At 33.3% G+C, this 15,471-nt stretch overlaps 1 protein-coding gene across 3 annotated transcripts; it reads left to right on the top strand.

Annotated features, from left to right (window-relative positions):
* Positions 1–223: 223 nt before the first annotated feature.
* On the top strand, positions 224–15,384 carry LOC123678160 (mitochondrial glutamate carrier 1-like). 3 transcript variants are annotated; one of them, XM_045615014.1, is made up of 9 exons: positions 224–392; positions 5,832–5,883; positions 8,484–8,618; positions 8,674–8,823; positions 12,634–12,767; positions 12,826–13,011; positions 13,134–13,290; positions 13,447–13,624; positions 14,481–15,384. In XM_045615014.1, exons 2-8 carry the CDS (start codon positions 5,858–5,860, stop codon positions 13,595–13,597), a joined length of 939 nt encoding a protein of 312 aa, XP_045470970.1. In that variant the 5' UTR covers positions 224–392; positions 5,832–5,857; the 3' UTR covers positions 13,598–13,624; positions 14,481–15,384. The 3 variants fall into 3 exon arrangements, with proteins under 3 accessions (XP_045470970.1, XP_045470972.1, XP_045470971.1); XM_045615016.1 differs by lacking the exon at positions 224–392 and adding an exon at positions 461–655; XM_045615015.1 differs by lacking the exon at positions 224–392 and adding an exon at positions 1,979–2,053.
* Positions 15,385–15,471: the final 87 nt, after the last annotated feature.

The following is a 15,471-nucleotide window of genomic DNA, read 5'->3' as shown; positions in this document are numbered from 1 at the left end:
GATTTTGTTTGAATTGCATCCATAGATCATTTAGATCAAAAGGCAGAGTTCTATCAAACTTTAATCGATATAGATTTCTATGTACTAACGTAGAATTCTACGTACCAACGTAGAAATCTACATCTCTAAACAAAAGTTTGGGGACCTCTATCTGCAAATCAACAGACTAATTTATCGATTCAAATGCTGCCTTCTGTCAGCTAGCGATCAGCTGTTTGTCATGTCTGGTAAGAGTCATGTGTCAAATTGGTTGAAAAAATACTTGACAATTGATATTGTTCTTTACTGCCTAGCCGTCAGATAGATACAAATCTCTCTGGAGGAACGTGCTTTGTTTACAAGTCAGCACTTAATATCACAAGTGTCACTCTGTGATAACCTAATTTCGTAAGGTAGGATCACTGAAATTTCTAACCTTCGATACTATTAGGGCTCTGAACAAATCGATATAGGCCTAAGCTCAATGATTTCATTCGTCGTGTTCGCTTTCCTTTTCATTATCTAGACCAATTCCTCAGTTGGTGAATTCTAAATATATTTTTGGCATGAAAATAATTTTGATTTGCTTTTTCATACGATTAACACATCTTTAAAATCCATTCTTAATCTCATATTTAAAACTGCCGCTATTGACTTGTTGAATTTTCTATTTCAGGTAAGTAGAAAAACGGTTTTTCTAAACTGTTGAAAATTCGAAGTTTATATTTTATATTATAATTCGTTTAGTGTGCTTGCCAAAAATTTAATTTAGGCTAGTAGAGAAATCTGCCAAGTGTGAATTAATAAAGTTTGAATATTTGTTCTAATATTGAAGGAATATAATCTCATGTAAAAGCATACTTAGATATCGCTAATATGAGTTCCATTCTCAATATCTAGTAGGTACTTGCATTCTTAACTGATAAATTATTATCCAGTTCGACAAATTGAATAATATGATGAAAGCTTTCACGACCGAATTTTTTAACAGAATTGGAAAATTTGTGGCTTTTTAGCCAATCATATATTGAAATATTTATTTCTATCGTCATTGCAGAAAAAATATCATTAACTTTATATCTTCTCTGCACGAAGTTTCGTGAGGAGCGATGAGAAATAAAAAGAATTAAATATGTTTTTTTTTTCTCATAAAAATAAATATTTTTGTATTTCAAAGGTTGACAAGACTTTTCGATTAAAATGATGTTATTGAAAAATCTCATTGCTTTTTTTCATTCCTTAATGTGAACTATTTCTCGTTACTATTATCCTTCTGAGAATGGTATCGACAATTTTCAATAAAAAATGAATGATTAGGATTAGGTACTACATTTGATAAGTACCTAATTATTTTCATTGCGTCATAAGTCGCTTCTGTATTGAAATACCTGCGATATTAAATTATGAATGAGTACTTCATCATTTTGAATTTCTAAAAAATTAATTCAACCTTATTTCCATTTGGCTCTTCATTCATTAATTGACATGAAGTATATCAACGGAAATACTAGGTACGAAATTAAAATAAACTAGATCCTTGATATCACATAAAGGGATCTAACCAATGGAATAATTTTCATGATTACGTAAATAGTTACACTGTTCATCGTACTCTTATATTAGCAGTTATCGCGAAATAGTATAGCTCATGGTAGGTTTATTGATACGGAATTCAATTACCTAATAGGATATAATTAATCAATAAGAATGCAGTACAGGATCCAGTATACAAAGAAAAATCCAAAAAACATTTTCAATCATCAAATTTTTATTTATCTTCTAAAATTATCCAAAATCATAGAGCTAGTTCAATAAAAAATTAATACATTATACATTCATTCTCATCTCTGTACAATCTATCACGAAAACATTGGAAGCTAATCGTTTAGGAGTTATAACATAAAACCAATTGCTATCCGAGATAAATTCTCCTATAACTATAAGAAATATTATGAAACAATTGCAAACAAATCATTTCCAACCAACTGTAGATAACACAAAATCGTGAAATTCGATTGATTGAAGTACAAACAATAAACGTTTAAGTTTCGTGCTAGTGTTTTTAATTCTTAGTGTAAGTTTCAGTGAATATTGAACTGTACAGGGTGTTTCAATAAGCGGGTTACTGGATTTTGTGGCTTATCCTTCCAGCAAAATTGAGAAGTGACCCATTAATCTGATAGTATTTTTAACGGGCTATCCAAATAATAAATATAACAATTTGGAAAAACTATCGAACAAAGACATGAAAAGTAAAAGAGGAAAACCCGTTTTTTCAAAAATAATTTTTTTCCAAATTTGACTGGTTATCAAAATAAGAAGGCCTCTTGACGATTTCTCACCAATTTTTCCTTCATTTGAATTTCCACTTTTCTAGAAAACAAAAGATTTTTTCTTGCAAAATATACTTCTCTATATTCTTTCATATTTTCTGAATGTTCAATCGATTCTGAATTCTAATATGTAAATATAGTGGTAGTTTTATATTTATTTCAAGCTATTCCATTCAAATCGAACTGAGGCATTTCAGATTCCATATTTGGAAAATATCTCCATATTGTCTATGGTTCTATACCATTCCTGTATTTCTCCATTGCTCATAAAGTTTATGCGAAATATTTTATCGATCTGGATGCAGCGTTTTTGATATACAGGGTGTTTCCTAAACATGCGGCAAAAATTCAGGGGGTTGTTCCTTGGACTATTTTAAGCATGTTTTGTCCTTGGATGATTTTTGAAAAACCTCTTTGTTTCAAAGATACAGGGCGAACAACATTTTTCATATTTTTAAAATTAATAATAGTTTAAATAAAAATGCGTACCGCACTGTGTTTACTAAGTAGGTACAATTTATTTTTAAATTTGTTTAACAACATTCCAATTACTAAAAACGGCCAGTTTTTTGACTAAAAATTGATAAGTGCAGATGGTAAAGGAATACAGATTAAACACGGTTTTCATTTGAATTCGTTTTGTGATGTATTAGCAATTAACATTTTATCTTTGACTATTATGAATCGCTACAAACACCGAGATGACTAACATGCATTTCATTTATGGACTTGCTGATGGAAATTCATTAAAAGCTAGGAGGTTGTACATTGAACGATTTCCTGGGCGTAATATTCCTGACAGAAAATTGTTTCAAAATATTCATCAACGTCTGCATGAAACAGGCGCATTGAAAAAAATGGGGGGACTAGGAAAACCAAACACAGTAAGAACGGTGGAACTGGAAGAGAATGTGCTGGACATGATCGAAGAAGACCCTAGTACTTCTACTCGAAAAATTTCCAATACTTTGAATGTGAGTAATAAGACTGTTTGGAAAATTCTTAAAGACAATTTGTTATACCCATACCATATGCAACGCGTTCAGGCACTTATTCCTACTGATTTTCCCCCACGTATTGCATTTTGTCAATGGCTTTTAACCACATTAGTTCAAATTCCTCAATTACTGACGCTGATTCTTTTTACCGATGAAGCGAATTTCTCAAGAAATGCAATAAGAAATTTTCATAACAACCATGTATGGGCCGAAGAAAATCCACATGAGGTAATTGAAGATCGTTTTCAACATCAGTTCTCATTGAATGTTTGGGTTGGTATTGTGGGTGACTGCCTAATAGGGCCGATATTTTTACCAGAAAGACTTACCGGGGACGTGTATCGCAACTTTTTAGAACAAACGTTACCTCTGTTTTTGGAGGATGTACCATTGGCAATAAGACATGCAATGTGGTTTATGCACGATGGTGCACCAGCGCATTTTAGTTCGGTTGCTCGTGAGTTTTTAACATTAACATACGGAGATCGCTGGATTGGAAGAGGTGGACCTCATTTATGGCCTGCTCGTTCCCCGGACTTAAACCCCTTAGATTATTTCCTATGGGGCCATCTAAAATCATTAGTTTATACCACTCCAGTAGAAAATGTGGAAGACTTGCGAAATCGGATCATTGCTGGGTGTAACTTAATAAGAAATGATCCTGGTGTTTTTGAAAGGGTTCGGCAGTCAATGAGGAGAAGATTGGATGCTTGTATGCTGGCTAGAGGTGGTCATTTTCAACAGTTTTTGTAGGTTGAGTTGAATTTTCATGTAATTTTTCATAATAAAATGTTATTATCTGAAATTTTGTTTCCCCTATATCTTCGAAACAAATAGGTTTTTCAAAAATCATCAAAGGACAAAATATTCTTAGAATAGTCCAAGGAACAACCCCCTGAATTTTTGCCGCATGTTTAGGAAACACCCTGTATATTACCAAAATATCACATCTTTCTTCAGAGTAAACATATTGAGAACTTCGAATGAAAATTCATGATTTACATTCTAGTTTTTATTATAATCGATATTTATATAATTTGACAATCAAATATGTATTGAACCACAGACAACATTGCTATACCAGTCAAATATGAAGAAAAATTTTTTTGGAAAAACGGTTTTTCCTCAATAACTTTTCATGCCTTGGTTCGATAGTTTTTTCGATAACATATCTGTATAGCCCGTTAAAAATACTATCACTGTGATGAGTCACTTTTCAATATTGCTCAAAGGATAAGCTATACAAAATCCAGTGACCCGCTCACTTGAATCGCCCTGCACCCTCCTACAAATTTCAAATTAAAAATCATGAATACTTCTAAACCGGAAAAAGGCTGGATTATGTTCACATTAAGTTCCTACGAATATTTTCAGGATTAATACCTTCGTCATTCGGTTCAATAAGAGCTTGATTTTAAAAATGGTATGGTATGACAATACACTTTTCTGTGCGGTCGAGTTGACAAGCATCCAAAATTGAATTTTATGCATTATACACTCGTTCCTACATCTAAACAAAGCTGGTTTTTCTGTTTTTGTCTCATTCAAAATCATCTCATATGAGCTTTCATTTGTACCTGCCAAATTCTGACAACACATTCGCAAAATTTCAGGTTAATATATATATATATATATATATATTATCTGCAGTTGAGATTAGTTGTTTCAAAATGGTTTGGGTGTATTGAATCCCTTTTTATTCATTATGGAGTTCAATGATTGATTATTGTTATATTATTATTATCATATTATTCCCAATATTAAGCTTTTTTGAATTGTATGCTTTGATCTTTTGGGCTCCTGAAACTAAGAGGATATAGTAGTTACCGGATAGCAATTGATTAGGGGTTGTCCATTAATCACGTGAGGCTTGAAAGGCACGAAAATATCACAAGGGGGAGGGGGGTGTAGTAAGATATCACGTGTATTTATTTTTTCGTCAAACGCGCGATTTTTAAACAAATATTAAGCGGCACGGCGCGGCGTGTAGTGACCTTGACTACATTAAATATATTCATGTACTAGTACAATACATGTTTTTCCTATGATTACACTCTTCGTTTATTATTATTGTTATGGCAATCAAAAAAAACTTGCAACTTGGTGTAGACATTTTTATTATGGTCCTTAATTTCAGAATAAAATAAGATTATAGTTTATACCTGTATTTAAATTAAGATAATATTCAGAAAATTTTAAGATTCGTTGTAGGTACTAAAAATACACGTGATTATGAGAAGGGTGAGGGGGGGTGGTCTTAAACCTCACTACGTATCACCAATGGGGGAGGGGGGGGGTTAAAAAATGCTAAAAAAAAAGATCACGTGATTAATGGACAACCCCTTATCAATTATAGTAATTTCACGGATGTAGTTTTCAACTTTTCGAACCATTCTCAAATTGAACAGCAATAAATAATCAAGAACCTTATTCTCATATTGATAATGACCTCTATTTAACAATATCGAAATTTCATTGTTCAGTCCTCTGTGAATGTGATTTTTGTTGTATTTGTTTACAGAAACTGAACTTTAGACAGACAAATAAATGGGAGATTCTCAACCTCGTTTTTCGTAAGTACATAATACAAATAACATGCATTAGATCATTACTCAAAACTAAACATTATATTATGTTACATTGTTCGTAGTATTTGAAATGAAGAATAATAAAATGCCCAATTTATCATAGTTACAATGTTCCGGAATTCGTATCACGATAATTTTTTATCAGCAGAACTTCGTAATCCTATACAAACGTATCAATAAATTGATACCTATAATGATTCAATCGCCCTTGTTTCTAAAAAGATCGAATATTTCAAATATTTTCTTTATTCTAAAATCAACCAGGAATCCTTGCTCAGATAATTAAGCTTTTCTTCTCCTCGCAGATCGTTTATCCCCCAAACGAAAATACCTGAAAATTTGAAAGTATAGTGGTAGTTTCGGATCTCGAATTCCACGCGTTTATATTCGTTAAGGGGCAAATTTTGAATAGAGGTTCCGTGAATAATGTCCTTCGAAATTTTGTTTTCCTGATAACTTCAAAACTATGATTTCACTGAAATGACATATTGTATTTAGTTGTTTAATATCAAATTTCATATTGATCGCGTCGCCTGAACCAGAGAAAATACAAGATGAATATCGAAAAAAATCTACTATATTTTCCTTACAACAGCTGCGACTAGTATAAGCCCAGTCAATATGTGTTTTTCACAAGAAGGTTTTGGGGTAGTTTTTATTTCTTCGATTCTACATGTTTTTTTGAGGTGCTGAATGGCAATCTGAGGTTTGCCAACGAAATTTCGTGACAGAACATTAAAAAAAAAATACAAAAAGAGGTACGCAATTTCATTCCTATACGAAAACGAAGTAAATAAAATTTTCTATAAGTTTCTTTCATTAAGTTTTTTTGTCCGATCAACCGTTCCGACTTAAACGATAGTTAAAAATTGGCGTCTTTTATCTGTCACTATACAAAAACTCACGTTTTCCACTCCAAAACTTCAATTTATTTTTGGTGGCATGTCTTCTATTCGATAATTTCTTCTTTCAATACAATCCAGATATGTTTGAAATGTTTAGAAAAAAGAATTTTTTTTATATTGACTTCAATGTATATATTCAGGAAATAATACCGTCCTAATATTTATGCAATTAAGTACTCAAATTCAAATTTTGTATAGAAAAGTTATTCACGATAATTTGATATTTTCCAATTTAGATGCAAAAAACCGTCAAAAACTAATTTTATTTTTTTTTAAAGTTCTTTTCAGTGTTCCGTCACGAAATTTTGGAGACAAACCCCAGATTACGATTCAGAATTCCACAAAACTAATCAAATAGAATAAATCAAAAACAACAAAAAAATGGATTTCTGCAAAGACAAATAAAACTTTCAACTATCGTTTAAAACTTTTCATCAGACAAAAAAACTGAATGGATGAAATATGTGGGGAATTTAATTCAGTTTGCTTTAGTATAGGAAGGTCATTCACGATTATTTGATATTTTCCGATTTATACTCAAAAAACCGTCAAAAAATAAAATTTAATTTTTTTTTCAATGGTCCGTCACGAAATTTTGGAGACAAACCCTGATTATGATTCAAAACCCCAGAAAACATAATTGAAATCGTAGAAATCAAAACTAACAAAAAAATGGGTTGCTGCAGAGACAGATAAAACTTTCAACTATCGTTTGAGCCAAAACTATTCATCGGACAAAAAACCTCATTGGATGAAATATGTGGGGAATTTAATTCAGTTTGCTTTTTTATAGGAAGGTCGTTCACGATAATTCGATATTTCCGAGTTATATGCAAAAAAACGGCAAAAAAATGTTACCCTTCTTGCACTTTTTTCAATCTCCCGTCAGGAAATATTGTTGGAAAACATCAAATTTAGATTCAGCACCTCGAAAAACATATGAAATCGAAACTACCTCAAAACTTTCCCGTCAGGGGCATTTGTGAGTACAAATTGACTGTATAGGGAAAAATTTAATTTTTGGACCTATGTTAAATACTCGATTATCTCCCGATGGCACATATAATTAATAAGCAGGAATTAGAGCGGCAATGGCTCCTGACGGTAATAGTGGATTTATGCACCGTACCTAAGAACTAAGGACTAAGAACTATGAACTAAGAACTAAACCTAAGAATTCAGTGGTGTTTATGCACTCTCTTGTTAGTTCTTAGTTAAGGCATGCGCACGTGCTCGAACTACTTTCTATTTGTTCTATACTTTGATGTTCGACGTTGATATTTATTGTGAAAAAATTAAATTTAATTTTTTCAAATACTCCTAATACTTTTCGTCGATGAACACGAATAAAGAACATAAAATGATAGAAACTGGTACTCGTTAATATTGAAATTCTATGCGCCACACTTGTACTTCTATATTTTACCTGAGCCCTTAGTTCTTAGTTAACAGTTGGCCTGCTAGTGTTGGTTCTTAGTTCTTAGGAGACGTGCATAAACGCCCTCATTGATTTGTTAGCGTTCAATTCTTAGGTCTTAGTTCCTAGGTTCAGTCTTAGTTCTTAGGAATGGTGCATAAATCCATCATAAATCACTTGTTTTTTATTTCCATCATAGACATAGTTACTTCCTTCACAATTTCCATAGCGGAACCTTTATCTATTATTTGATAACTTTCCAGACTCGTTCCAAAAATCATCAATGGCGGCATCGCTGGTATCATCGGCGTATCTTGCGTTTTTCCACTGGACTTGGTCAAAACACGACTACAAAACCAAAAAATTGGTCCGAATGGAGAACGAATGTATACATCAATGTAATTATGATTAAATAAAGCGAATTGAAGAAGAATACTAATTGTGATGTTGCAGACTCGACTGTATGAGAAAAACGTATAGGGCAGAAGGATATTTCGGTATGTACCGAGGATCTGCCGTCAATATTCTACTAATAACCCCAGAAAAGGCAATAAAACTAGCAGCTAATGACTTTTTCAGGCACCACCTAACCACATCAGACGGGTAAGCAGAAGTTCCATTGATTCTATTGAATCGCTGATTGATACTTTCCAATGTTCAATGTAATAGGATGTCTATTTACCAAACCACATTATCATGAGTTAGGAATATACGAGAATTTAATTTATTTCTTTTCAAAAACTGTCCTGATACATAGGGAACGACTGTAAATTTCTTCCGATTCCATCATGTCCATAATATGTTCCCGAAGAGATGTGATATTATTATTATATCGAACGACTGTGAGACGTAAAAACGTATAAAAAACAATAACGAAAATTTCACAAGTGTGCAGAGAGAACATCAAGGTGGGTATCAAGATTCTGGTGGCGAGTTTGAAGGTTGGTTGCATCTCTATTTTTTTTCCTTATTTACCTGTCCAAGAATTCAACGGTCGATGAATTCTAAACATCATGTTAACGAATGAAAGCCAAACGTCTCTTCGCTGCGTCCTTTGTATGTTATTGCTCGTTTTACAGTTTCTTGTGGGGTGTCCATAAAAGATTCAAGTTCCACTAGGGAAATTATAGCAACTAAGCCATTCCTACTGCTTCTTTCTTGCTGGAAAGCGTTAAGGGTAACTCTATTATTCACCCCAAGTCTCCCAAGACCGCTATGCAACTCCAAATGGACTCTGGTGTACAGGGTGGGCAAATTTCGATGTTTTAGCACTACAACTTTTAAACCAGAGGAGATCGACAAAATCTGATACCCTATTCTCGATCTCTTTTTCTGAGAAACTAACGAGGGTAGTATTCATTTTTGGCCACCTTCTTTTGTTTTCGAGTTATAAGCGGAAATTGGAAAAATGGTGATATCGAAAAACATTTATATTTCCGCTAATACTGATGATAAAACTCTGAAATTAAAACATTATACAGGCACTTTTTAACGTAGAATCCAGTGGCGTGCTCGTCTTTTCAAAAAGGTCTTTAATTACGAAACTATGACTAAAAGTTATGTTTTTTCAAATGGGAACACTAAATTTCTGTGCCATTTTTTGAACGCTTGATTTTTTCTGATTTCAAAAATATAAAACATCGTATGGTTTGTATTAAAATAAATAACAGAAAATGGTCAAAAAACTTTTTTTATCTAAGAGTCCCAATAATTCTATGGTTTCAACTGTTGATGAGCACAGAAAAATTGAGCTTTCTATAACAAGAGCAGTGTCCTTCCGTTAATCTGATTATTTCTATGCTTTTCACTAATTTCTACACAATTCGAATCTATATTGTTACTTATCAATCCTAAAATGATTTTTATTTTTTGTATAATTTTGAACTTGTTGGTTTTGTTTATATTTTTTCTATGTTATTATTATTCAAGTTTTACAAACAGTCGCCTTCAATTTTTCCATATTTCGTTAGAAGACCCCGATTACCCAAAATAATTTTTTTGCATTCTCCAGAGTTGACTGTTAGGGCGGCAAATTGGTTATTTGCCTAGGGCGGCAATTTGGCTAGCGACGGCCCTGCATGAACCATGAATTTCTTTCTCTTTTCCATGCAATAATTTATTTATTTATTTATTTTATTTTATTTTGAAAATAATACATCCAACAGGCCATAAAGCCCAATTACAGGTGTACATAATTAAACTATCTATTAAATTATACAATAATTATACTATCAAAAAAAAAGAAAAGAAATAAATCATGATAAGCCTACTACAAAAGTATTTAAAAAATATAATTCAATTCTGAAGTGCACTGAACAATAAGTGCCTAAATTGGTATAAAGACAAGAAGAATATATCTACATTCTGAAGATTATTATAACTCCTGCACATTGACGTAAGTGGACAATAAAAATGATGCTGAGTATTAGGTACATCAATATGGAAAGTTAAATGTGATCTGGATGTAAAACGAGGAACATTCAAACATATTGACGAAAGAAGAATTGTCGAATCGATACGTCCGTGAATTATTTTATAAAGGAAAACCAAATCATTAATTTCGCGGACCTTTCTGAGCGAAATGAAATTGAACTCATCCAAAAGAGAGTCGTAACTGTATCCTCTATCGGGATAAAAACCATGTTTTCTCCGAAAACCGAATTTGAGAAACCTCCTCTGTACACCCTCAATGCAAGTTACATATTTTGCCTGGCAAGGATTCCACACTGAACTGCAATATGTCAATTTACTCCTCACCAAAGCTTGGTACACAGAGGAAATTGCTTCAAAGGATGAAAATTCTCTACAATTACGAATCACAAAACCCATCATCCTCATAGCACTTGCCGTTATATCTCCAATATGGGAAGAAAATGTGAGTTTCGGATCAAAAACAATACCCAGGTCCCTTGACTCATTTACTTTTCGTAATAGCGTGTTATTAAGGTGGTAATCATAAGCAATAGGGGATGGCCTCCTAGTGAACGTCATAGTTTTACATTTACTTATGTTTAGGAATAACTTATTCTCCACACACCATGTATAATGGACAGATTGACGCGCTTGAAAAGAAAGCATGGTGGTTAAGTACATTCCAGCTTGACATTGAGTATGAGTATACGATGCTCATCTTTTTGCTGACCTCTTGAGTATGTATTATTCATTTGTATCAAATTCCATATTCAGCCAAAATTACACTATCTAGACCCTTTGATATCCAATCTTCTGAAATTGAGTATACATATATAACAAGCCCATCTTAGGGTTATGCCACATTAGCTAACAAAGCTCATTTATAAACCTCAGAGTCTAGCTAGATGGGAAATGGGTAGCTTGGCAATATGTATCTCATAACTTTAGGTGGAATCGTTAGTTTGGTATCTCTGGCAAATGCACCTCCTATCTCCAAAGTGGAGGATGGTTACTCTAAGGTGCATAGAATCCCTGGAGTATACTGATTCGATTTTTCGAGATATCCACCTGTTCATTTCATTTCTTAACAGTAACAGTGTTTTTTTACATCATTTTCTCCTACGTTCTGTTACATTTCAGGTGTTATTACATATATAACATCACGTTTTTCTGGTGAAGTAGGAACACGACACTTTTCATCTGACACCACAAGTTTGCAGGTGTAAAATCAAGAGAACTCAGCGGATATTCAATGGAACCTGTTGTTCTTATTCAATGGCCTCATGATTGAATATTATTTTATGCACGATTTAATACCATAGTATAAGGAAAGAATAGTAAGCCAACCGCCGTTTGATGGCAAGGAAATAGTCACCAGGGGTTGCTACTGTAGTTGGATTTGGATTTGGAGAAGTAACTCGATAATAGATGGCACTGAATCATGAGCTATAGATGGCACAGAAATAATACGATAATTCATTCAGTGGCGTGGTTGAAAAGGGGTTGCATGACATTGCCAACAATTTTTATGTTATTATTAAGTTATCACAAATACACGCCACTGGCGTAAATACTTATTACATGGCAGAAACAATATCGAAATATAGAAATCTTCTGACCACTCTATTTCAAATATTTTAGTTCTTCAAAATAACACCGATTTTTTCAGAGGGCTCCACTTTACGGACCAATTTTTGACAGTAAAATTCGAGTAAAACGTGAGTACAACTAGATGGCGCTCAACATCAACAAAATCGAAAAAAGCACTACACTGGCTTAATATCCTTTCCTTATACTATGGTAATACATTAGTAGTTGTTCATATCATGACATAAACAATGTCATCATGACGGCCAGAACAGCAGTTGAATCTAGTAGATACTGTTTTGTTGATATACAATTTTCAGTGGCTAATTCCCTTCTTATATTCATTTAAAACTATTGAGTATTGCATGCATTTATTGTTTTCTATAAGAATTCTCGAAAAACATCGCTTTCCAGAAAACTGCCGATGGTTAGACAGATGGCAGCTGGTGGTATGGCAGGATTTTGCCAAATTGTGATAACGACGCCTATGGAACTTCTCAAAATTCAAATGCAAGACGCAGGAAGGGTGACTGCTGCCGCTCTTGCAGGTTGGCTATCTTAGTTAATCGGTATTCCATCAAATTTTTCTATTTCTCGATTTTTCAGAAGGCAAACCTGTACCTAAAATGACAGCTACTAGTTTAACGTTGAACCTATTGAAATCCCATGGTTTGCTTGGCCTGTACAAAGGAGTTGGTGCTACGATGGCCAGAGATGTTACGTTCTCGGTTGTGTACTTCCCGCTTTTTGCTACTTTGAATAGTTTAGGACCTAAACGTAATGATGGATCCGGTAAGTGGTCAATAATAATATCGTGCTCTCTTCAATCGATATTAGAAGAGGTTTCGTCATAAATGAGTTTTCGCAAAAAAAAAATTCAGACAGCAAAATGACACCTTATTATACTTTTCCAGGTGAATCCGTGTTCTGGTGTTCTTTCATATCAGGCTGTGCTGCAGGCTGTACAGCTGCTCTTGTTGTAAACCCAATAGACGTAGTTAAGACAAGATTACAAGCTCTCACTAAAGCTGAAGGTGACAGAACGTATAATGGAGTGGTTGACGCTTTTGTGTGAGTTGTGAAAATATTTAAAAATTCATAAGTTCTGAAATATTCCTAACGATTCAATATCGTTTTAATGGGTTAACTCTGTGTAGAAATTCTTTGAAAACATAATATCATCAAGAAATATCCTTTCAATCTGATCAAAATGTTTTATATTTCCAGGAAAATAATGAAATATGAAGGACCATCCGCCTTCTTCAGGGGAGGTGGTTGCAGATGTATGGTTATAGCTCCTTTATTCGGTATTGCCCAGATGGTGTATTACCTAGGAGTAGCTGAATTTCTTCTGGGCATGGGTCATAGGAAATATTGAACGTCTTGGAGGTAGTTTCGATAAATGGTGGGTTCAAAGTGAATTTGATCCTTGAATTTTTTTTGAGCTTTCGCTTTTTGAACAGATCATTTCGTCATGATTACAGTATTCTATAGTAGGTACCGGTCGTAATCACGATAACTCTCAATCGGAATAATCTAAAAACTGTAGGTTCAGGGGCATGTTGAACCAAATTACCTAGCAACTCTCTACTTTTCATTCTTGAAATAAATTACATTGCTCGAAGAACATTGAGAATTATGACAAGAAAATCTTGGACATAATGCATATTGGTTTTCTAAAATGTTGCCGCAATATGAATTTTACTACGAATAAAGCAAATAATGAAATCATAATTGCTGTATCCTTCATAATTTTATTATCTTTCACTTAAAATTGTTCATTGAAAAGAATAACAGGAGGAAGGGAAAGTAGCAAAGTTCGTATTGTCGCGTCATTTGAGAAAATCGCTATGTACTGTTTTATTCTTCGAACGCTCTAAATGAGCGGAATAAAGTGAAAAATATACAGGGTGGGCTACGGTCGATAGAACCCTAGCTCTTACGGAGAACGGAAGGTGTTTTATTGAAAATTTAGTTTCTTGGGTAGGAACCACTGCTCTATCGATCAGTACTGTGGTGATGCCGCTTATATCAAAAAGTACCTGCACATTTCAAATTTTGAAGGTTTTCCCGAGTGTTATCGTGTTTGCGGCGTCCGCGTCTGGACTTAGAGGACAGACATAATTTGATCCAGCACTCTGTCCAGGAATCGAGCTGACAAACGTGTCAATTCAAGAATTAAATTAATAATATTGTTTTCAATATCACTGCTTTTGTGCACACAGTATGCCTTGTGTCTAATGAAAGATATTTTTTTTCAGATGGAACATGCTGGAAATGCTTCCATCGCTATTTATAGATATCAATTAAAATCTATCTTCTTGGAAGATGAATTGCGTTGTCAATTGATATTTCAGGAAACTTGGAGCCTAGAAAATATGTGAACTTAAACCTATATAAGTTATTCTAAGTTGGTAATTAATAAGTACAACTCCGTTTGATAATATGCTTTGAAGCTCACTCTGTTCGAAATCGGGTCATTTTGACAATTATTGAATAGGTTTGATATTTTGTTTATAGTTTGAATTTTTATGAGCCGATTCGTTGTAGAATCATTGCAATTTGTCATTTTATTGAACTGTTAATGAAGTAGTTTTTAAGTGTTGATTTATTCATTCCAATTATTTTGCTTATTTTAGCTTTTTATGCAGTATTATGTTCGCATTTCATGACTACTTTTTTATCTTTTTGCTGATGCATTATGTGTGCAATTTTTTGTATGCATTCTATTTTTTTGCTCAATAAAGTTATTTTCTTATGTTCGATATCATAATTTCATTCATCTTCATGTATCGCATTATTATTATTTCTGGTTTATGCTTGGATTTTTTCTTCACTCATTCAATCAAAAATTATATTTTATTTTCATTACTCATAATAGTTACTATAAGTGTTGAGAATATGAAAAAATAATAAATCTCCGAGTGGAATGACAATAATATAGAAAGAGAAAAAATTGTTGAAGCGGCTGTTGGAAATATTCATAATTAATTTTTCCACTATAACAAAATATTCGGTAATTCTTCATTACTTTCGAATTGCCTGGAAAACTCTACTCGATATTGTGATTGATAATTATGTGACCATTACTTGAAGGCAATAGTATCTCGTCAATTGGCATAACGCCCTTGTTTTGAGTGTTACAATAAATGTTTATGAAGCATTCTCAAGTTTTTCATTTGATCTTGTTCGTAGACATAGTTATATGTACCTACAGTCCGGCTTTCAGTGGCATACCCAGAAATGGGTAGC

This window comes from Harmonia axyridis, chromosome 4 (assembly GCF_914767665.1).
Source record: "Harmonia axyridis chromosome 4, icHarAxyr1.1, whole genome shotgun sequence".
Classification (NCBI taxonomy): domain Eukaryota; kingdom Metazoa; phylum Arthropoda; class Insecta; order Coleoptera; family Coccinellidae; genus Harmonia; species Harmonia axyridis.
Note: the sequence above shows the minus strand (reverse complement) of the source record. Positions and strands in the feature narration are given on the sequence as shown.

Coding starts and splice junctions, on each gene's coding strand:
- LOC123678160 (XM_045615014.1), top strand. CDS start 5,858: ATGGGAGATTCTCAACCTCGTTTTTC. Junction 8,619..8,673: donor GAACGAATGTATACATCAAT/GTAATTATGATT, acceptor GTGATGTTGCAG/ACTCGACTGTATGAGAAAAA. Junction 8,824..12,633: donor CACCTAACCACATCAGACGG/GTAAGCAGAAGT, acceptor ATCGCTTTCCAG/AAAACTGCCGATGGTTAGAC.